Source organism: Nicotiana attenuata, unplaced genomic scaffold (assembly GCF_001879085.1).
Source record: "Nicotiana attenuata strain UT unplaced genomic scaffold, NIATTr2, whole genome shotgun sequence".
NCBI lineage: Eukaryota > Viridiplantae > Streptophyta > Magnoliopsida > Solanales > Solanaceae > Nicotiana > Nicotiana attenuata.
In genome coordinates, this window is record NW_017671522.1 from 217,700 (window position 1) to 242,911 (window position 25,212).

Genomic DNA, 25,212 nt, shown 5'->3' on the forward strand with positions numbered 1-25,212 from the left:
ACATTAAATTACTTTTAATACTCGTTCCGCAATTTTTTTTCATTTAAGTTTTCTTTCCTTCGGATATAATGCTGACCATCTTTACCTATAAGATACAAATCTCATAGCCCCACTATAGTACAGACAGTACCAATAAATGGTCCATAACCTAGCTGTAATAATTCTCAAATTAAAAGAGGGTTTGGTTTAAATGTAAAGATGGTAAGCAAATTAACATGTGAAGAACAAGAACTTAAATAGATGAGACAAGTACTATTATTGAACATTATACATATGTAAACTAAGTGATGATCACTAGTCTATTAAGGAAACATTTAAAGACATCAATTTAATTAATGGTCATTCTCTTGACTCCCTAGTCTTCTTGGACAATGGCTCTGGAGAAGAAGAAACTGATGTAGCCACTGACCATGAGTCATTGGAGTAATCTGAGCTAAATGACACATCCATTACCCCTGTTGGACTCCCTGGCAAATTAGTCCCAAACTTGCGTTTGTTTGAATGGAAGTCAATGTTTGTAGCCACCTCTTGCATTAGCCTATAACAGTCTTCCACCTTGTCCTGTTACATTACACAAATTATTTAGTTACAATGTAAAATCACAGCATACCAAATAATGTACTAATATAAATGTGGGCAGCTTGATTCACTAAGATCCGGGCTACATGCGGAGTCCAGAGAAAGGACAAACCATTAAGGGTCTATGGCAGGCAATATTATACTTTATTTCTGCAAAGAAACGCGACCTAAAAATATATAGTGGGGAGCTAAGAGGAAGAGTGATTAAAAATTTCTAACCTTGACAATACCAAGGATGTCCAAAAGTTGATCTTGGTACTTCTCTCCAATGCAGGGCTGTAGCCTATCAATAACATGCAACATTGTGGCAGAAGCCATAGCAGAAGGAAGGTAACCAATGAATCTGCAATCTGAAATTGACAAACATTTAGGAAATAGTTGACAGCATTAAAAATTGCCATATATACATAGACATAATTAAGTACACAAAAGCATATTCGATTATCAAACAATTATAAATAAAACTGCATCATATCAGAGCAATCCTAAATTGGAACCACCTCACATTATCAAAGAGAATTTTTAAGTGCTTAACTCATAACAATTTCATGTCCGACGTAAATGAGATGTTCACACTTTTCAACATACTTACCGGTAATTGTGTAGAGAAGCACCCTCTCACATCTCCTCACAAATTCCCAACAGAGACAGTTGTTCAATCCAAGCCTCCTAGTAATGTAATCAAGAAATGAAAATGGAGTGACTGGATTCATCTTCCATTCCAGTGTGGAGAGAACCAACAGCTCCATTCTCTGAACTGTTTTAGATTCAAACACATATCTTGGATCCTCAACCTACAAACCAAATCAATCAAGATGGTCATACATTATAAACAAGCATCAGTAATAAATATAGTATGAGATCTATAAAAAAAATATTTATTGGAACATACTTGGAGGTCAAGAAGAAGAGGAACTTCAGTCTCCTCAACTTTTGCAGCTAAAGAAAGACAAGCTACAGCAACAAGTTGATTTATCCATGGCTTATGACTTTGAAACTCAAAGCTAGAAAGAAACCTATCAAGGTAGTTAACTGCAAGAAATGCAGTTTGAGCAGAAAAAGAGTAATAACCAATGACTTTGAGAATCCATTCAACAGCTTCTCTTCTTGCTGAAGATAAAGATGGGGTTTTCTCAACTACATTATTTATTACATTCTCTGTTTCTTTGGAAAATAAAGAGCTTAGCTCTCCCTCTTCCCATATCAAGTCATGTGGATTAGGGTTTATGTTTTCACTGCAAAAACTCTCTCCTTCTTCTTCTTCTACCTTTACTTCCTCGGTGAAAAAATCATCTTCTTCACAGTACAAAGCATCTAATGAAAATGGAAGTTTTTCTGTTTCTTGATGAGGTTGAGTACTCATCTTCTTCTGAGAAGAAGAAGCTTTTTTGTGTTTTCATTTACTTCATACTATTCAAGAAACTAAATAAAGGAATTAAATTCTAGCTCTGTGGCTTCACCTGAGCCTGCAGTTTATTTGTTGATAGTGTTAAAGGGAGCAAAAGAAAGAGACTGTGGAGAAATGGAGAGTGGGGAGTGACAATATTGAGGAAAGATTGTGTTTTTATTTTGGATATCTGGTTGGCTTTTGCTATGTTTTATTTTTATGGATTTATTTGTGTAGGAGTATATAGAAGAAAATTATGGGATATCATGCGACATAATAACTCGACACGTGAGGTTCGTGCTTGTTACAAATCAGGTTGGGACCCCAACAGAAATGGAATAAGTATAGTTTAACATTTAACATTAGTAAGTGAGTGGACCAATTGATTATTCTCAAGTTTTTAATGTATTGATAGGGTAAATTTATTTATATTTATTTTAAAAAAATTATTATAATAATTAATAAATTCAGCGATAATATAAAAAAAGGATTTATATTTTAAACGGTATATAAACAAAGTCCTTGATTCAACACTCTCATAAGAGCTAATCTGAAAAGTATGATTTTGTGTAAGTAGATAACGTGAACATATATAAGTTTAGTGTCTAATTAAATATACGACACTGTTTTTACATAAGTTAATCTATATTAAGTATTGTTTTTTGCTTCATTACTGTTCCTTAATTTGTTTTTGCTTCATTATTGGGTTCGACGTGAATTAAGTATCTTTGAAATGGGACATAAAAATAACATATATAAAATGATTAAAATTTTAACAAATATTTTATTTTGAACTTAAAAATGCAATTTGTTCAATAATAAAACTTGAAACTTGAAATAAGCAAATATATATATACTTCATCACTATTAATTTATGTGAAACTTTTCCTTTTCTAGTCGGTCTAAAAAGAAATGACATCTTTTCCTACTAAGTAGTTACAATTTAACTTTAAATTATTATTTTATTCTTAACAGCATAATTTATAGTCATCATTATATCTATAATTTATTATAGACCATAAATTTTAAAAATATTTGTTTTATTCTTAAATATTGTATTCAATCAAATAACATCACAAATAAAAGAATAATTAATTGAAACACATAAAAAAAAAAAAAAAAAAAAGTAAACAAACAAAAGAAAGAGGAGGGACCAAAGTGAACAGTTGACTAGTGAATGCAATAGAGCGTAGCAGACGCTGTAAAGTTTGCACCAGAAATGACATAAATTACAGCTCCAACAGAAAAGTGCATCTTGCCATTTGCCAACTACTAGTTGGAGTCTTCGCTATATCATTAAATTATGATTACCTCAATATTAATTCGCATGCCCCTAATTCCTTATATCTTTTTTTAATTAAGTAAAAACAAAGAGAAAAAAAAAAAAAAAGTACTGACAATACTTTATATTACTGATATTTTCAAAGCACTTACTTTATACGATGGGTGGAATAGTCATATATACCTTCAGATCTCTTCTTTTACCAAAGCGTATAAAAGGAAGGAAAATTCCCATTACATTATTAAATTAAAGAAAAGAAAAGAGATAAAAGCAGCCAAAAGTTGCTCTGCATGCCTAATTTTGTTTTCAAAGAGTAGAATCTATTATCACTACCAAAGTCCAAACACCATTTTCGATATAACCAAACAAAAGTGAAAGTAAATTCCATACACTTTAATTCTCTCTTCCCCCATTTGCCTTAGTTTAGCATCTTTCGATCTTTATCTTATCTTATGTATGATGAGATTTTAATGAAGTCTGAGTTTATTAGTTAAGGATTGATTTATTTAGCATAACACCCTATTCAGATATAATATAATTAAATAATGTTTTGTAACTCTTAACCTTTTATATAAACTGATAATACATTTCAATATGGTATTGGAGTATACACGTAAGAGTTCATGAGTTCAAATTTCCACATGTTTAATCCATAAAAGTATGCTCTAGCAATTTGGGCTTTTAAACAAAATCATAAGTTGGTAACATGCTTCAGCATCCTAGATGGTAAGGGATCATAGACGGATCTAGACGATTGCATGCATTAATAACTTTACTGTATATGTACTGTATATTTCTGTGGGGCTTTTCAGAAATAGTTTCCTTAATAATATCATTTCTTACTCTATTAATAGAAAACATCTTCGAATTAATTCTCTTGCATGCATGTAGAATAAATTTCTCTCTGCTTTGGACTTAGGTCAACGATAAGAGTTCTATCAAAAATTGTTTGCAAGTTGCAACTGATCTCCATCGACATTGAAGGGGAGTCTTGGATTGGAGCAACGATCAAATAGTATTCATGTTATCTATAGGTCACAAGTTCGAGCCGTGAAATCAGCCATTGATGTTTAGTTTAGATCACGAGTTCGAGCCGTGAAATCATCTATTAATATTTGCATCAGCATAGCCTGCCTTTATACCTCTTTAGTTGTGACCCGATATACTTTGTGAATCGAGCTACCCTCCATTTTGCTTACAAGTTAACCAACCTTTTCATCTAACATTTTCATTTGCATTAATTTACTACTGTCAAGTGAAGAATTCAACCAAGCAAAAGTAGAAGGTTTTCCAGTTTCCCGATGCCTTTGCTTACTGTCTCTGTCACTGGCAACTTCTTTTTCGTAAGAATAAAGCTGAATGTAGAATAGTCTTTTGGGTAGTAGAGTAATAGGGAGAATAGAACAAGAGAGCATGTTTTTAGAAGGCAGAATAAAGGATAGAAAATGGGTAGATGTATTTACCACAAATATACGTAAAAAAGATAGTACAGTTGAATTTTAGCTAACGTAGTAACAGAGACATAATAATAAATGTAAAATATGCAGTTCGAATTGTTTGTTGAATAGAGACGCGTGTAGGGTTTCTGCTATGATTAGTTGCTTTCTTTCTTTTCTTTCCATTGCTTTTATTAGCTTTTCCTCTTCCTCTAACTTTCCTTTCCTTTCCTTTCTTTCCCTCCTCTCTTTCAAGGCTCAATCTCCGAGGTCTTAGCTAGCTGGAGAAACCCAGACATAAAAATTGCTAGCACTATCAACAAACACAAAAGAAAAAGAAAAGACCAAATAGATTATATGTCACCACTCGGATTTTCCATACTCGAGAGTCGTGATGCTGCCTACTCGTGAAAACTAGGCAAGCCGAGTATTATAAATCCATTTCCCTTTTTTTTTTATTAAGCATGTTCAACAGTTCAAAGTAATAAGTAATTAAACAACGGAATAAATTAAATAACCAGAAATGCGGAAGACGGAAACTTAATAGTTTAACCAAACATTGCTACATAATCTGACGCACAATACTACCCGGAATTTGGTGTCACAATTTCACAGACTGTCTAAGAGTACTACAAATAAAGGTCCGATAAATAAATACAAACTGTTTCAAAAATACATAAAAGAAACAATAGAGAAAGATAGAAGGAGACGCCAAGGCCTGCGAACGCCTGTAGGACTACCTCGGGTCGCCTAAGTGGACTGAAGACAGCACCCTCACTGCGGTCCAAACGCTCCGGTATCAGTATCTGCACATAGTGTAGAGTGTAGTATCAGCACAACCGACCCCATGTGCTGGTAAGTGCCTAGCCTAACCTCGGCGAAGTAGTGACGAGGCTAGGACCAAACTATCAAATAAACCTGTGCAGTTAAATCATATACAGCGGAAAATAAAAGCAGATATTCACAGTTAAAGATGGGGGGGAAGACATGCTACGGGGAGTATCAGATAACAACAAAATACTAAAGAGGAATGTAAAGAACCCATAATTTAGTTGCCAACAACAATAAGGAAAACAAATAGAGTATTTACATTCATTTCTTTCTCGTTGCAGGCGTGCAACCCCCTCCCATTTCATATATCTCGTTGCAGGCATGCAACCCGCTCCCATTTCATATAGTATCGTTGCAGGCGTGTAACCCGCTCCTCCCATTTCATATAGAACCGTTGCAGGCGTGCAACCCGCTCCCATTTCATATGTTACCATTGCAGGCGTGCAACCCGCTCCCATTTCATATGTTACCGTTGCAGGTGTGCAACCCGCTCCCATTTCATATATTGCCGTTGCAGGCGTGCAACCCGCTCCCATTTCATATATTACCGTTGCAGGCGTGCAACCCGCTCCCATTTCATGTATCAACACCAATCATAGAAGAATCCCGGCAAGGGAACAATAATACAACAACAACATCCCGGCAAGGAAACAATAATATAACAACAACATTCCGGCAAGGGAACAATAATATATCAACAACATCCCGGCAAGGGAACAAGAGTATAACAACAACATCCCGGCAAGGGAGACAATATCATAAACAATAACATCCCGGCAAGGGAACCAACAATGAGAATCATCATATTAGACATGGATAAAACACAACGGAGTCACATCAATTACAATACTAGACTCACGGGCATGCTTGACACCGACGTATAGATACTCGTCACCATGCCTATATGTCGTACTCCACAATTAACACACAGCAAATACGACACAACTCCTAATCCCTCAAGCTAAAGTTAGACCAAACACTTACCTCGATGCCACAAACACAATTCAAGCCTCAACTACCGCTTTACCTCTTGATTCCACCACCAATTCGCTCGTATCTAGCCATAAGTTACTTAACTATATCAATAAATGCTAAATGAATCAATTCTAATGGATAAAAATAGATTTTCTAAAGTTCTTCCCAAAAACTCAAATATCGCCCCCGGGCCCACATGGTCAAAACCCGAGGTTCCAGCCAAAACCCGATTATCCATTCACCCACGAACTCAAATATACAATTTGGTTTGAAATCGGACCTCAAATCGAGGTCCAAATCACCAAAATTTGAAAAACCTAAGTTCTACTCAAAACACCCAATTTTCCCCATGAAAACCTTTGATTTTGAGTTGAAATTATGAGAAAAGATGTTAAAGATTAATGAAAATGAGTTAGAATCACTTACAATCGGTTTGGAGAAGAACTTTTCTTTGAAAAATCACCCAAAGGTGTTTAGGTTTTGAAAGGGTTTGAAAAATGAAAGATTTTCGGCTATATGAATTTACAGGTCGCAGATGTCGCAATTGCGACCAGGGTTCGAAATTGCGAACCCTTCAGAAGACTGCAATCGCATTTAGGAAGAAAATTATCGCATTTGCGACCACCCCATATTTCTGAGGGGTTCGCATTTGCGAGCCAAGCTTCGCAAATGCGAAGCCTGCAGACTGTCACGACCCAATTTCCATACCCGGTCGTGATGGCGCCTCTCGTGAAGACAAGGCCAGCCAACTAACCCAATCCGTTTCTTTAACAATTATTAAACATAAATGTATAGATAAATATAGCTTAACGACAATAATAACCAGTATGTACAACCCAACACAACCCGATCGGGGTGTCACAAGTCACGAGCATCTAAAGAAACCTGAACACAACTACAGGGCCAATAATAATATATAAGGAAAAATCCTGGAAATCAAAAGACAACATCCGGTGCCGCGAACGCTGGCGGTCACCTTACTCAGCTACAATAGCCATACCTTCAATCAGCTAATAACCCGCTACCGGGTGAACAATACCTGCAACTGCACGCGAGGTGCAGGGAGTAAAGTGAGTACTTCCAACTCAGTGAGTAATAAGAGTAAATAATAACTGAGAGGCAAGAAATCACGTAAGAGCAATCCATCATGCTATATAGGACAGTACCACTCTTTGAGAAAACAGTAAAACCGTGAAAATCCTTTAGAAAATATCTGGCTCAGTTTAAAACCTCTTTTGAAAACATCCTTTTCCAACAGTCAAGCAAATGAACGCGTAATCAGATAGTGCAAGTCCGCACATAAGACAGCCCCTCGGGCACAGCACTCCACAAACAGTTAACACCAGGGCGTCTGGTAAACAGTACAAGCAATAGCATGGATGCCAATGATATGAGAGTGCTAAATGTCATGACACGTAGTACAAACAGGAACCAACGCATGAATGCAATGCAATGCATATGACCGCTGCGGCGCGCAGCCCGATCCATTTGGGTACCCGCGCTCACTGTGGGGGTTCAGACTCCGGAGGGGCTCCTACAGCCCAAGCACAATATCAATATCACACCGCTGCGGCGCGCAGCCCGATCCATCCTCAGTCCAGAAATGCACATAAGCCCCTTGGGCAATAGTAAAATAACAGTCTCAACTCAAAACGTCAGTAAAATATCATTTAGGTTTTCAAATCTTAGAAAGATAGCTGAGTTTGCGAAACAGTATTTTAAATCTTAGAAAGATAGCTGATATCATTTACAAGTATTACTCACCTTGGACCGGTGAAATCCCTAGCTCGCGACGCCTTTGCCCCTCAATCAGCCTCCACGCGCGTCGAATCTAACCAAAACCAGAGCGAATACATCACAATATGCTAAGGGAACAATACCCAATCGAAAACAATCGAAAATTAGCAAGAATCTCGAAACTAGCAAAACCCGAGCCCCGGTCCCACTTCTCGAAAATTACGAAATTTACATCACCGGATTTCTCGTCTCGCCACGAGTCCGTACATATAAAATTTACCAAAATCGGAGCTCGTTTGACCCTCCAAATTCCATTTTTACATCACAGCTTTCCAAGCCCTAGCTTGTCCCGTTTTTTGGCGAAATTCTACTGATTTCTATGATAAATGTACCATAAACTCGAGTAATTAGGCCAAGAGACTTACCTCCAATTGATTCTCAGTCAAAACCCTCGAATATCCTCTCCCAAAGCTCTCCAAGTCGCTTATCATCTCCCGAAGCTAACCGGATCATCGGAGATCACATCCGAACCTTCGAACTCATAAGTCAACGTCCGGTTGACTTTTCCAATTTAAGCCTTCCTTAAAGAGACTAAGTGTCTCATTTCCTATCCAAACCAATTCAATTCAACTCTAACTCACTCGTTGCTGATAATGAAACATGAAGAAGCAATAAATGAGGAAAACAGGGCGGTAATACCTGATACGACGGGTCGGGTCGTTACACAGACTTGCAACATACCAGCAATTTCCTAAATGCAAATTTTACTCTGTGGCCTATCCAAAACTCACCCGAGCACTCGGGGCTCCAAACCAAACATGCACACCAACCTAAAAACATCATACGGACTTGTTCGTGCTATCAAATCATCAAAATAACATCAACAACTATGAATTAAACCCCAATTCCATGAAATCATCCAAGAACACCAAAATTTCCAATTTCTCAACTTTAAGTACGTTCTATACCAAACCAATTCCGATCTTTACCAAATTTTACAGATTCAACCAAATTATTATTTCAAACTTGTACCGAGCATCAAAACCAAAATACAGGCCCGATACCATCAAATTCAAACATATTTCATTTCCAAAAACTCATATATATTCCAGAAAATAATTTTCTTTAAAAATTCATTTCTCGGGTTTGGGACCTCAAAATTCGATTCCGGGCATACGCCCAAGTCCCATATTTTCCTACGGACCCTCCGGGACCGTTAAATCACGGGTCCGGGTCCGTTTACCTAAAATGTTGACACAACCTAAATTCATTTTAAAAGCAAAATTCATCATTTTTCACAAATTTTCACATAATGACTTTCCGGATACACGTCCGGACTGTGCATGCAAATCGAGGTGAGATAAAAAGGAGGTTTTAAGGCCTCGAAACACAGAATTTACTTTCAAAACGAGTGATGGCCTTATAAGTGGGCGTTTGGACATTAGAATTGTAAACTTAAAAAAAAAAGTGAAATTTTTTTAAAGTGAAAATGGTATTTGAAATTTAGAGTTGTGTTTGGACATGAATATAATTTTGGTTGTTTTGAAGTTTTGTGAGTGATTTGAGTGAAATTTTTGAAAAACAGCCTCTCTACCTGCATTAGGTAGGGGTAAGGTCTGCGTACAGACTACCCTCCCCAGACCCCACCTGTTGGGATCATACTGGGTTTGTTGTTATTGTTGTTGTTGTATCTTCAAGTGAAAGTTGGAAATTTTATGAACAAACGCTGATTTCGAAAAAAGTAAAAAATTTTTGGAAAAAAGGAAAAAAAAATTATGTCCAAACGGGCTCTAAGTAGTTACTACAACTATCATTTAACCAACCACCAAAATTCTAGGTTAATATTTGTCACGACCCGAAATCTCCACCATCGAGATCGTGATGGCACCTAACATTACACTTGCTAGGCAAGCCAACGTTAGAGATTTAACTAGACAAATCCTTTACGTTTCAGTGATTAACAATAAACAAGCTAAAACCAGTAAAAATAAATGCGGAAGTAAGTAAATAGCCTCTTTGTTTATATACCATTACCAATACTACTATTATTACTACCCAGAATCCGGTGTCACAATCCACGAACGCACTAAGATTTACTACAAACATCTATCCGAAAGAAGATACAACTGTTTATGAAGGGAAATAAAAACAGTAAATGCAGGAGCATAGAAGGGGACGCCAGGGCCTGCGGACGCCAGCAGGACTACCTTGGGTCTCCTAGTCGTAAAATCTGCAACCAACCTCTCAATCAGCCACTACCTGCTCCAAAATCTGCACGGAAGGTACATAGTGCAGTATCAGTACAACCGACCTCATGTACTGGTAAGTGACGAGGCTACGGCAGGGCATTTACTATATAACCTGTATACAGTGTATAATAAAAGAAGAAAAGAGAACATGATAAAATAAAGAAGTAACTTCCAAGGAATGTATACAGTTCTCGAAACATATCATCAGTGCTCAACTATAACCAATCCTTAAGTATAGTTTAAGACTATAGTTCAGCTAAAACAGTCAAAGAAAAACATAAGCATAAAGATTGTTGCGGCGCGCAACCCGATCCCACGATATCACAATAACCACAATCACTATTCACCCTTATTTCACCACAATCCACCCATATTACACTTCTTGCGACGTGCAACCCGATCCCACCGTATCATAATAATCACAATCACAGTTCACCCTTATCTTACCACATTCCACCCTTATTACAACTGTTGCGGCGCGCAACCCGATCCCACCATATCAATCTTATTTACTCAGAAAGAACAAAAATTACACAACTAATACTACTCAGCAAGACCAATCCAAAATATGCCTTGAAAGTACTAGTAACCAGCTCAAACAATAATAGGAGACAACGAAAGAACTAACACTTCCAACAAAAGATATCATGTCTAGCAAGTAGAAACTAGGCAAAGAATTACAAGTAAAGCATGTAGCAGTTAAGGCAGAAAAAGATAATATAATAAGAACGGGAAGAAAACATGCAAAACAGATAAATTGAGGGTGCATATGTACTCGTCACCTCGCCTATACGTCACTCACATGGATTTTCACTGATCGATTAAGTCAAAGATTCCTAATCCCTCCAGTCAAGGTTAGACACAATACTTACCTCGATCCACATGCCACTCACTGCTCAATTATCGCTTTTCCTCTAGTTTCCACCTCCAAACAACTCGTATCTAGCCATAATTAACTTAATAACATCAAATATTGCTAAAGATATCAATTGCAACACAGAAATTTAGATTTCCCAAACTATTTCCCAAAAAGTCAAAAACCGACCCCGGGCCTGCTTGGTCAAAACTCGAGGTTCGGACCAAAATCCATTCACACATTCACCCTCGAGCCCGAATATGTAATTAGTTTTGAAATCCGATCCCAAATTTAGTTCTAAATCCCATTTTCCCAAAAATTCCTAATTCTACGCAAACCCCCAATTTCTACCATGAAAAATTTGGTTGAAAATTCATGAAATGTGATGGGAAATTGAAAGAAAGTGGGTTAGGATTACTTACCAAAGTTTTGGGGAAGAATTGGTCTTGGGAGAATCGCCTCTAGGGTTCTAGAATTTGAAAAATATGGAGAATGGAAGAAATCCCGTCTAACTTATGTTTTGATCAGTTGCAGGTGTCGCATCTGCGACCTGGGGTTCGCAAATGCGAGCCCCCCAAATGCGAAGAACCTATCGCAAATGCGAAGGTTTCACATTCCTGTCTTCATCGCATTTGCGACAAATAGTTCACAAATGCAAACTCTGATCGCTCCGCAAATGCGACCAATTGATCGCATTTGCGATCACTGTTGCCCAGCTCCCACTTCGCAATTGCGATGATTTGTCCGACAAATGCGAACACTGGCTCCCCGCAAATGCGACCTCCTGATCGCAAATGCAAACTAGTGCTGGCCCAGGTACACTTCGCATATGCTAAGAATTTGCTTGCATTGCGAGCCTGCCAGCATGGGGAATGTTCGCAAATGCCAACACTGATCTCGCATTTGCGAGATCAGACACCAGTCATAGAAATTGCAGAACCAGCAATGCTCTAAGTCAAATTTTCACTCCGTGGCCTATCCGAAACTCACCCGAGCCCTCGGGGCTCCAAACCAAACATGCACACAAGTCCTAAAACATCATACGAACTTGCTCGCAATGATCAAATCGCCAAATTAACCCTAGAACTACGCATTTAGCACCAAATTGAATGAAATTTTCAAGAAAGTTTTAAAACTTCTAACTTCACAACCGGTCGCCCAAATTACATCAAACCAACTCCGTTTCTCACTAAATTTCACAGACAAGTCTTAAATATCATAATGAAGATGTACCGAGCTCCGAAACCAAAATACGGACCCGATACCAACGAGATCAAACATTAACCAAATTCTTAAAATAATTTAATTTTTCAGACTTTCAATTGTCATCAAAAGTTCATTTCTCGAGCTAGGGACCTCGGAATTCGATTCCGGGCATGCGCCCGGGTCCTATATTTTGATATGTACCCACCGGGACTATGGAAATACGAGTCCGGATCTGTTTACTCAAAACGTTGACCGAAGTCAACTAAATCAACTTTTAAAGTATCATTTTCATCAACTTTTAACATAAAAATTTTCCGAAAACACATCCGGACTGCGCACGCAAATCGAGGAGGACTAAAATAAGGGTTTTAAGGCTTATGAGCACAAAATCGAGTTCTAAAATATAAGATGACATTTTGGGTCATCACAATATTAATCTTTTATAATATAATTCTTATATTATTATTCATCGTATAGTATTTCGTTATTATTCATTGCATAAACAATTTGCTTGTCTTTAAACGAGGGTTTACCAAAAATAATATTTCTACCTTCACAAGGTAGGTATAAGATATGCTAATATGTTGCTGATTCCACCATGGAAGCCGAATATGTGGCTGCATCTGAGGCAGCTAAAGAGGCTGTTTGGCTCGGAAACTTTCTAAAAGAGCTTAATGTAGTTCCTTCGGTCCAAGCACCGGTTGTACTTTATTGTGACAATTGTGGTGCAGTTGCAAACTCGAAGGAACCAAGAAGCCATAAAAGGAGTAAACATATTGTAGTACAACATGATCAATGTGATTTGTTCTAACTAGATAATGTAGTACAACATGAATAAAGTAGTATTAAAACATGTTGTTTAATGATACATGTTTGGTATGATTATTCTATGTCAAAAACGTGACTGTTTTAATTAGTATTTTAATTCTGAAATTATGGATCAATATACATATGCCTAAAGAGTGGTGTTATATTTAATGAATCTGTTTTTATTGTGTTTTTGTTGAATAGCAATGTTGTTTTTAATAAAAACATGACTATTATTCTGTTATTATGGATTAATATGCATAAACAATGGTGTTATATTTCATGACAATCTGTTTTAGTTGCGTTTTTGTCCATAATCACAGTGTTGTTTTAATAAAAATGTGACTGTTTAGAATACTATTAGTTCTGAAATTATGGATTAATATACGGAATTATGAACTGTGGCGCTTTGAACGGGTGAAAATATTGTTGTTTATCCCATGTTTGTTCGAAAATAGTTTTTTTATATAACACTGTAATAATAATATTATTTTGATTTGTGAAATTATGTATAACATACATAAATATATTATATGATTTGAACGAGTCAAAATAATCTAAACCCTAAAAAATGCAAAAAACAGAATGTTTCAAATAGGTCATGAATTTGGAATTCTGAAACTTTGACGAACTCCGATTGACCTCAAATTTGGTAGGTTCATCGGAAACGACCTAGTGAGCAATATACATGAGCTTTGCTCATAAAGTACGTCGTTTTGGGCATTCGGGGTTGTTTAGATGGGTTTTTGGTCAGTTTTCTATTTTCTAGAAATTGTTTTAATAATTTTTCTTTTAAGAAAACAGTGATGGTAGGGTTCAATTCTCATGGCTTCCAATCATGTTTTATAGTAATATAATGAATTTATATGTTGACATATGTCTTCTTCCATATCGGATAAGTTCATTATAGATGATTATCGTAGTTTTGTCTCTAGTTATTTGATTACTTATATTAACTTTTCAACTGAGTTACATGTTAATTCATTGAAACTAGAGTTCATAAAAGTGATATTTACCTATATTAAATTAATAGTTTACTCTCCTTCTGAGTTGGTCCTGTTTTAATTTATGGGGTAAATATCTTGCATAACTCATACATTTTGCATGAATAGTTAAGTTTCCCTAACGAATCTAACTGTTCAATGAGCATGGTTATATGTGTAATGTGTTGTATTGAATTTAATTATTCTAATTACATAACTAATGATCTATTTAATGTGAATATCTCTCAGATTAACCATGTCTTCATTCAACCTACTTACCTCAATTTTGAACCAAAACAAGTTAGGAGGATCGAATTATGTTGACTGGAAAAGGAATATTGATATTGTCCTAATGTCACGACCCAAAACAACCGTCGTGATGGCGCCTATCGTGGAACTAGGCCAGCCACCACTCAACATCTTAGAACAGTAAAAACTTTTAAAATAAAGACGGAAGCAATTAATATTTAAGAAAAGCCTTTTTAAAAGCAGAAATAATCCGAAATACGATACAATCCATCCCAAATACCGGGCTGTCACAGAGTACATGAGCATCTATTCCAGGATACAGTCTTCTACAATATCTAAGAAATAAGAACCGAAATACAGATAGAGATAATGAAGGAGGGTCAAGGCCTGCGAACGCCATGCAGCTACCCCGATGGTCTCCGAAATCTAACTCCTCAATCAGCAGCCGCCGTGACTAGAGGCACCTAGATCTGTACACGAGGTGCAGGGGGTAACGTGAGTAGAACCAACTCAGTAAGTAACAAGTCCAACCTTTGGACTGAAAGGAAGTGACGAACTCAACTGGTACAGTTAAAAAAATAGAAATAATAGTGCAGAAACGTAGGCATGATTTCAAGTTAAATAGATAGTTAAAAACAGTAAAATAGATCAAATATGAACAATGTGAAGAATATAACTCTTCTATTTCTACATGCCAATGCGCATGCTATGTGTGATATACCATGCTGACAGCCTCATGTGCCCACGCTCTCAAATGCTCAACCACTCGGTATTGTATAAGGCTCATACAGCCTAGGGAAGATCCACTCTGGAATATATACATCACTAACCATCAGTCATCCAGTACCGAGGAAGGCCAACCCGTGGAGAAGATCCATCTCCAGGTATTAAATGCTTCAGACAAGATCCATGTCCAAGGAAGATCCGCCCCTCAATAATATCAACTGCGCTCACTGGGGGTATGTACAGACTCCAGAGGGGCTCCTACAGCCCAAGCGCTATCACAAATCAATATAACCGCTACAGCGTGCAGCCCGATCCCATAACTGTCACTCATAATCAGGCTCTCAGGATCACTCAGTCACCAATATCTCCAGTCTCACTCGCGGGCTCACAATGTCATGAAACTGTCCCGACAACAATGATATGATGTATCAATAAATAACAACTAAGACTGAGATATGATATGAATGCATGAATATGACTGAGTATGAAATATCAATGAAATCACTAAGATGACATCAAGAAACGACCAATATGTGTCCCAACAGTATCGGCATAAAGCCTAAACATAATATCTAGCATGATTGACATCTCAATTACTTTATCACATGGTGAAAACACGAATATCAACAAAATAGGACTACTATACAGTGCCATGGATTCAACCAGATCATAATTCTCACGGTGCACGCCCGCACGCCCGTCACTTGGCATGTGAGTCACCTCATTACCAATCACATAACACATAATTCAGGCTTTCGAACCCTTAAAACCAAGTTTGAAAGTGTTACTTACCTCAATGCGGGTAAAACGCTACTCCAAAATGCCTTTGCCTCTCAAATCGGTCTCCACACGTCTCGAATCTAGCCACAAGCAGTACAATACAATCAATATAGTCTAAAGGAATCAAATTCCACAAGAAAAATACGAAATTATAACCAAAAATCAATAATCGGCTCAAAGCCTGCCCCCGGGCCCACGTCTCGGAATCCGGCGAAATTCACAAAACCCAAACGCCCATTCACTCACGAGTCTAACCATACCAAATTTATCAAAATCCGACACCAAATGGCCATTCAAATCCCCAAAATTCACTCTCCAAATCCCTAGCCTCAAACCCTAGAAATTCACCTAAAAACACACCAACTAGGTGGGAAATCAGTGAGGAAACATTGTTAAAAATGAACACAAGGAGCTTACCTCAGTAATCTCTTCAAAAACTCTCTCAAAAACCTCCAAAGTCCGAGCTCAAAATGATGAAAATGGTGAAAAATCTCAAAATCTCGTATTCTGCCCGAGCCTTCCGCACCTGCAGTCACTTATCCGCATCTGCGGCTCCGCGGCTGAAAACAAGCCACCCGCTTCTGTGAAAGATTCTGCTCCTACGGGCTCGCTCCTGCAAGGAATTACCCGCTTTTGCGGAGCCCAACCTACATGCCAAATCCGCTTTTGCGGTCCTTATGTCGCTTCTACTGTCACACAGGTGCGGGGAAACCATCGCACATGCAACCATCTGCTACCTCACCTCAACTCCGCATCTGCGCTGCTCCTCCTCGATCAGCGAGCTCACACCTGCGGTTCCCCATCTGCAGGTGCGATTACACCAGCAGAAACAACACTTCAGCCATTCTTCAACATCAAACTTCATGTTCGTTAACCACCCGAAATCATCCAAAGGCCCCCAGGACCTCAACCAAACATACCAACAAGTCTTATGACCCAATAAGAACTTAGTCAAATCCTCAAATCACCTCAAACAATATCAAAAATACGAACTACACTTAGATTCTAAGCCTAATGAACTTCGAAATTTCCAAATTCTACAAACGACATCGAAACCTATCAAACCATGTTCGATTGAACTCAAATTTTGCACACAAGTTGCAAATGACACAATGAACCTACTCCAACTTCCAGAAATCCAATCCGACCCCGATATCAGAAAATCCACTCCCGGTCAAACTTTTCCAAAATTCCAACTTTCGCCATTTCAAGCATAATTCTACTACGGTCCTCCAAATCACAATCCGGACGCGCTCCTAAGTCCAAAGTCACCTAACGGAGCTAACGGAACCATCAAAATTCAATTCAAGGTCGTTTACACATAATCAACATCCGGTCAACTTTTCCAACTTAAGCTTTCAATTAAGAGACTAATAAGTGTCTCAATTCACTCTAAAATCTCTCCGGACCCGAACTAACTAACCCGATAAGTCATATAACAACTGTAGAATACAAAATGAGCAGTAAATGGGGGAACGGGGCTATAACACTCAAAACGACCGGCCGGGTTGTTACATCCTCCCCCCCCCCAAACAAACATTCATCCTCCACGGGCCTAGAAACATACCTGGAGCCTCAAATAGGTGTGGATATCTGCTCTGCATCTCCCGCTTGGTTTCCCAAGTAGCCTCGTCCACAGGCTGACCTCTCCACTGCACCTTCACTGAAGCTATTTCCTTTGACCTCAACTTTCGAACCTGCCGATCCAAAATAGCCACTGACTCCACATCATAAGTCAAATCACCATCCAACTGAACTGTGTTGAAATCCAAAACATGAGATGGATCCTCGATATACTTCCGGAGCATAGAACATGAAATACTGGATGCACACTTGACAACCTAGATTGTAAAGCAAGCTTGTAAGCCACCTCCCCAATCCCCTGAAGTACCTCAAAAGGCCTAATGAACCGAGGGCTCAACTTGCCCTTTTTCCCTAACCTCATAACACCCTTCATGGGTGAAACCTTCGGCAGAACCTTCTCCCCAACCATGTAAGACACATCACGGACCTTCCTGTAGGCATAGCTCTTCTGCCTAGACTGCACCGTGGCCGCTCCTGAATCAATTTAACCTTGTCCAAAGCATCCTGAACTAAGTCGGTGCCCAATAGCCTAGCCTCACCCGGATCAAACTAACCCACTGAAGATCGACACCGCCTCCTATATAAAGCCTCATACGGAGCCATCTGAATGCTCGACTAATAGCTGCTGTTGTAAGAAAACTCTGCGAGTGGCAGAAACTGGTCCGATGAACACCCGAAATCAATGACACAAGCGCGTAACATGTCCTCCAATATCTGAATAGTGCGCTCGGACTGTCCCTCCGTCTGAGGGTGAAATGTTATGCTTAACTCAACATGAGTGCCCAAATCTCGCTGCACGGATCTCCAAAACTACGATGTAAACTGCGTGCCTCTATTTAAAATGATGGAAACCGGCACACCGTGAAGGCGACCAATCTCTCGGATGTAGATCTCAGCCAACCGATTTGAAGAATAAGTAATACTCACTAGAATGAAGTGCACGGACTTGGTCAGCCGATCCATAATTACCCAAATAGCATCGAACTTCCTCGAAGTCCGTGGGAGACCAACTTGAAATCCATGGTGATCCGCTCCCACTTCCACTCTGGGATCTCTATCCAGTGAAGCAATCCACTCGGTCTCTAATGCTCATATTTTACCTGCTGACAGTTGAGACACCAAGCTACAAACCCAACAATATGCTTCTTCATTCTCCTATACCAATAGTGCTGCCTCAGGTCCTGGTACATCTTCACGGCACCGGGATGGTTGGAATACCGCGAGCCGTGGGCCTCTTCAAGAATCAACTCCCGTAGCCCATCTACATTGGGCACACAAATCCTGCCCTGCATCCTCAACGCTCCATCATCTCCAATAGTCACATCTCTTGCATCAGCGTGTTGAACCTTGTCCTTGAGGACAAGCAATAAGGATCATCATACTGGGGCTCTCTAATGCGATCAAATAAAGAAGACCGAGATACCACACAAGCTAGAACCCGACCAGGCTCCGAAATATCTAATCTCATGAACTGGTTGGCCAAGGCCTGAACATCAACTACAAGAGCTCTCTCACCAATAGGAATGAATGCAAAACTACCCATACTCGCTGCCTTCCTACTCAAGGCATCGGCTATCACGTTGGCCTTTCTCGGATGATACAAAATAGTAATATCATAGTCCTTTAGCAACTCCAACCATCTCTGCTGCCTCAAATTGAGATCCTTCTGTTTGAACACGTGTTGGAGGCTCTGATGATCTATAAATGCCTGAAAAGACACACCATAGAGATAATGCCTCTATATCTTCAACGCATGAACAATGACAACCAACTTCAAATCATGAATAGGGTAGTTCTTCTCATGAGGCTTCAACTGGCGCGAAGCATAATCAATCACTCTACCCTCCTAAATAAAAACACACCCAATACCGATCCTAGAAGCTTCACAATATACTGTATAAGAACCAGAAGCTGATGGTAGAACTAGAACTCGAGCTGTGGTCAAGGCAGTGTTGAGCTTCTGAAAGCTCTCCTCACACTCATCCAACCACCTGAAAGGAGTACCCTTTTGGGTCTATTTGGTTAAGGGCTATGCAATAGACGAGAAACCCTACAAGAACCGACGGTAATAACCAAGCAAACCAAAAAAGCTCCAAATCTTTGTAGCCTAGGAATGTCTGGGCCAACTCTGAACCGCCTCTATTTTCTTCGGATCTACCTGAATACCCTCATTGGACACCATGTGCCCTAAGAACGCCACTGAACTGAGACAAAACTCACACTTGGAAAACTTGGCATAAAGCTTCTCCTCCTTAAACTGCTGCAATAAAACACTCAAATGTTGGGCATGCTACTCCTAGCTACGAGCGTACTCCAGGATATCATCAATGAATTCAATGAAAACCGAGTGAAGAGAAGGCCAAAATATACTGTTCATCAGATGCATGAACGCTTCTGGGGCGGTTGTCAACCCAAAAGACATCACAAGGAACTCATAATGACTGTAACGGGTCCTGAAAGTTGTCTTAAGAATATTCGAGTCCCGAATCTTCAACTGGTTATACCTTGACTTCAAATCAATCTTGGAGAACAACCTCGCTCCCTGAAGCTGGTTAAATAGATCATCAATACGCGGCAAAGGATACTTGTTCTCATAGTACCATCCTTCTTTTCACGAAGAGAAAAGGTGCACCCCAAGGTGACACACTTGGCCTAATAAACCCCTTATCAAAGAGTTCCTGAAACTGCTCCTTCAACTTCTTTAACTCAGCTGGTGCCATACGGTACGAAGGAATAGAAATGGGCTGAGTACCCGGCACCAAGTCAATACCAAAGTCGATGTCCCTGTCGAGCAGCATGCCCGGCAGGTCTGCAGGAAACACATCCAAAAAATCTTGCACTACCGGAACAGAATCAATAGTAGGGGTCTTAGCACTAACATCTCTCACAAAGGCCAAATAAGATAAACAACCCTTCCCAACCATCTGTTAAGCCTTTAAGTATGAAATCACTCTATGGGAACATAGTCTAAAGAACCTCGCCACTCACCGTGGCCATCCCGGCATTACCTGCGTCACCATCTTAGCATGACAATCCAAAACAGCATGACATAGAGACAACCAATCCATACCTAAGATCACATCAAAATCAACCATACTAAGCAACAATAGATCAACTTTGGTCTCCAATCCCCCAACAGTCACTACACACGACTGATATACACGGTCCACGATAATAGTATCGCACATCGGTGTAGATACATGAATAGATGAAGCTAGAGACTCACGGGGCATATCCAAATAATGAGAAAAATACGATGACACATATGAATAAGTGGAACCAGGATCAAAGAATATAGAGGCATCCCTGTGGCAAACTGAGACAATACTTGTGATCACTGCATCTGAAGCAATAGCATCTGGTCTGGCAGGGAGTGCGTAGAATCGGGCCTGGCCGCCACCTGATCGGCCTCCCCCCTAGGGCGACCGTTAGCTGACTAAGCTCCACACTGATCTGTCTAGGCGGGTGGTGAAGTAACTGGTGCTGAAGTCATAGGCTGACTCCTCTGCTGAGATGAACCTCCCGAAAGGCCGGGACAATGCCTCTTGATATGACCCAATCTCCACACTCAAAGCAACCTCTCCTTGTGAATGGAGGTAGAGATTAAAGGAGCCCCGAGCACCGCGATAACCGCTACAAAGACTCGACATAGATGAACCCTGAGCTGATGGTGCATGAGACAAACTCTAAGCTGGAAGGGCATTGAGAGATGAGTGACCCTGCTAAGACATGTGTGAACCATGGCCAGATGATGCACTACGGTGAACTGGACGAGCCATCTGAGCATGTCTATAGGGATGACCCTTGCCGTGGTAGAATTGACCTCCAGAAGGAACACCACTAAAACTACCTAACGAGATCTCTTGGCCTCCCTCTCAACCCGCTCCTAGCTGCGGACCAACTCTATCTGTCGATCAATGTCAACAACCTCATCGAAGGTAGCACCAGACACCTCTCTCTAGTCAAAAGCACCCGCAGCTGAAATGTGAGACAATTGATGAACCTCTTGATCCTCTCCCTATCAGTGGGGACAAACCAAACTGCATGACAGGCTAATTGAGAAAAACTCATCTCGTACTGCATCATAGTCATATCATCCTAACGCAACTACTCAAACTGCCTGCGCAACTCCTCTCTACGGGACTGCGGTGCATACTTCTCCAAGAAGAGAATGGAGAACTCCTGCCATGAAAGTGGCGATGCACCGACCGGCTTACGCCTATCATAAACCTCCCACCAGTTGAAGGCAACTCTAGTAAACTGAAAAGTAGTGAACGAGACCCCACTGGTCTCTAGAATACCTGTTGTACGCAGAATCCTCTGACATCTAACCAAGAAACCCTGGGCATCCTCCGACTCTGCCCTGCTGAAAGATAGAGGCTAAAGTCTACTAAGCCTCTCTAGCCTCCGCTGTTCATCATTTGTCATAACAGGAACCACATGGGCCTGAGCAGCTGCCACCGGCTGGGCTAGTAGTGCCCCCGGTGTCTGGAGTCCCTGCATCATCTGCTCGGGTGTATGGGTGGCAGGTGTCTAAGTACCTCCCCCGGCTTAAGAAGTGGCTGCTGCGGCCGGAACAGAGACCGCCTGAGCAAGACTGGTGCACACGGCCAAAATTTGAGCTATGGCCTCCTGAAGGCCTGGAATCATGATAGGCACAGCTGGTGCCTAAGCTAGCCCCACAAACTTATCCACAAGTGGGACTTGCTCCTGAACTGGGCAACTTGTGGATCTGCAGGTGCTGCCCTAGCTACTGTACGATCTGCACCTCTGCCCATGGCCTTTACCGAGACCTCGGCCTCTCGTGGCCCTAACTGGTGGTACTGGTGGCTGTCCATCCTGTCCAGTAGTTTGTGTCCTCACCATCTGTGAGAGAACAGAATAACAGGAGTTTAGTCACCAGAATCAACAAATTCGCACGACAAGAATTCAAGAATGTGAAGTTTTCTAAGGGTTCAGCAACCTCTCAAAAAAAAGTGTAGACATCTCCATACCGATGTGCAAGAATCTACTAAACCTGCTCATGACTCGTGAGACCTATGTAACCTAGGCTCTGATACCAACTTCTCACGACCCAAAATCAACCATCGTGATAGCGACTATCGTGGAACTAGGCCAGCCACTACTCAACATCTCAGCACAGTAAAAACTTTTAAAATAAAGACGCAAGCAATTAATATTTAAGAAAATCCTTTTTGAAAGCATAAATAATCCGAAATACGATACAATCTATCCCAAAAATTGGGGTGTCATAGAGTACATGAGCATCTATTCCAGAATACAGTCTTCTACAATATTTGAGAAATAAGAACCGAAATACAGATAGAGATAATGAAGGAGGGTCAAGGCCTGCGAATGCCATGCAGCTACCTCGATAGTCTCCGAAATCTAACTCCTCAATCAGCAGCCACCGTGACTAGAGGCACCTGGTTCTACAAACGGGGTGCAGGGTGTAACGTGAGTACAACCAACTCAGTAAGTAACAAGTCCAACCTTTACACTGAAAGGTAGTGACGAACTCAACCGGTACAGTTAAAAAAATAAAAATAACAGTGCAGAAATGTAGGCATGATTTCAAATTAAATAGATAGTTCAAAACAGTAAAATAGATCAAATCTGAACAATGTGAAGAATATAACTCTTCTACTTTTACATGTCATTGCACATATTGTATGTGATGCACTATGCTGACAGCCTCATATGCTCACGCTCTCAAATGCTCAACCACTCGGTACTGTATATATGGCCCATACGGCTCAGGGAAGATCCATCCCGGAATATATACATCACTGACCATCAGTCACCCAGTACCGTGGAAGGCCAATCCGGTCCGTGGAGAAGATCCATCTCTAGGTATCAAATGCTTCGGACAAGATCCATGTCCAGGAAAGATCCATCCCTTAATAATATCAACCCCGCTCACTGGGGTGTGTACAGAATCCGGAGGGACTCCTACAGCCCAAGCGCTATCACAAATCAGTATAATAGCTGCGACGTTCAGCCCGATCCCATAGCTGTCACTCATAATCAGGCTCTCAGGCTCACTCAGTCACCAATCTCTCCAGTCTCACTCACGGGCTCACAATGTCATGAAACTGGCCCGACAACAATGATATGATGTATTAATAAATAACAACTAAGACTGAGATATGATATGAATGCATGAATATAACTAAGTACGAAATATCAATGAAATCACAGAGATGACAACAAGAAACGACCACTATGGGTCCCAACAGTATCGTCATAAAGCCTAAACATAATATCTAGCATGATTGACAGCTCAATTACTTTATCACATGGTGAAAACACGGGCATCAACAAAATAGGACCACTATAAAAAGCCATGGATTCTACCAGATCACAATTCTCTCGGTGCACGCCCGTCACTTGGTATGTGCGTCACCTCATTACCAATCACACAGCACATAATTCGGGGTTTCGAATCCTTAGAACCAAGTTTGAAAGTGTTACTTACCTCAATCCGGGCAAAACTCTACTCCAAAATGCCTTTGCCTCTCAAATCGGTCTCCACACGTCCCTAATCTAGCCACAAGCAGTATAATACAATCAATATAGGCTAAAGGAATCAAATTCCACAAGAAAAATACAAAATTATAGCAAAACATCTGAATTTGGCCCAAACACGGCCCCCGGGCCCACTTCTCGAAATTCGACAAAAGTCACAAAACCCGAAATCCCATTCACTCACGAGTCTAACCATACCAAATTTATTAAATATACGACACCAAATGACCATTCAAATCCCCAAAATTCACTCTCCAAATCCCTAGCCTCAAACCCCCAAAATTCACCTCAAAAACACACCAACTAGGTGGAAAATCAGTGGGGAAACATCATTATTGATGAAAAATGAACATAAGGAGCTTACCTCAGTAATCTCTTCAAAAACCTCCAAAGTCCGAGCTCAAAATGATGAAAATGGTGAAAAATCTCGAAGTCTCGTATTTATATGTTCTGCCAAGGCCTTCCGCACCTGAGGTCACTTACCCGTATCTGCATTTTCGCGAGTGCGAACAAGTCGCCCTTTTATGCAAAATATTTCGCTCCTGCAAACCTAAATCCCGCTCCTGCGGGCTCTCTCCTACGAGGAATTACCCGCTTCTGTGGAGCCCAGCCCAAAGGCCAAATCTGCTTCTTCGGTCCTTATGCCGCTTCTGCGGTACCGCAGGTGTGGGAAAACCATCGCACCTGCGACCATCTACTCCCTCACCTCAACTCCGCATCTGCACTGCTCCTTTCCACATCCGCAAGCTCGCACTCGCGGTTCCCTATCTGTAGGTGCGATTACACCAGCAGAAACAACACTTCAGCCATCCTTCAACATCAAACTTCAAGTCCGTTAACCACCCGAAATCATCCCGAGGCCCTCGGGACCTCAACCAAACATACCAATAAGTATTATAAACCAATATGAACTTAGGCGAATCCTCAAATCACCTCAAACAATCAAAAACACGAATTTCACTCGGATTAAATCCTAATGAACTTCGAAATTTCCAAATTCTACAAACGACGTCGAAA

The 25,212-nt window shown here is 40.2% G+C and overlaps 1 protein-coding gene across 1 annotated transcript; it reads right to left on the reverse strand.

Annotated features, from left to right (window-relative positions):
- Window positions 1-210: 210 nt before the first annotated feature.
- LOC109208778 (cyclin-D3-3-like) lies at window positions 211-2,187 on the reverse strand. Its single transcript, XM_019371930.1, has 4 exons — window positions 1,472-2,187; window positions 1,172-1,373; window positions 799-929; window positions 211-561 (listed from the first exon to the last, which is right to left on the reverse strand). Exons 1-4 carry the CDS (start codon window positions 1,940-1,942, stop codon window positions 340-342), a joined length of 1,026 nt encoding a protein of 341 aa, XP_019227475.1. The 5' UTR covers window positions 1,943-2,187; the 3' UTR covers window positions 211-339.
- Between the last annotated feature and the right edge of the window lie 23,025 nt (window positions 2,188-25,212).

Coding starts and splice junctions, on each gene's coding strand:
- LOC109208778 (XM_019371930.1), bottom strand. CDS start 1,942: ATGAGTACTCAACCTCATCAAGAAACAGAAAAACTTCCATTTTCATTA. Junction 930..1,171: donor GCTTCTCTACACAATTACCG/GTAAGTATGTTG, acceptor TGTCAATTTCAG/ATTGCAGATTCATTGGTTAC. Junction 562..798: donor ACATCCTTGGTATTGTCAAG/GTTAGAAATTTT, acceptor GTAATGTAACAG/GACAAGGTGGAAGACTGTTA.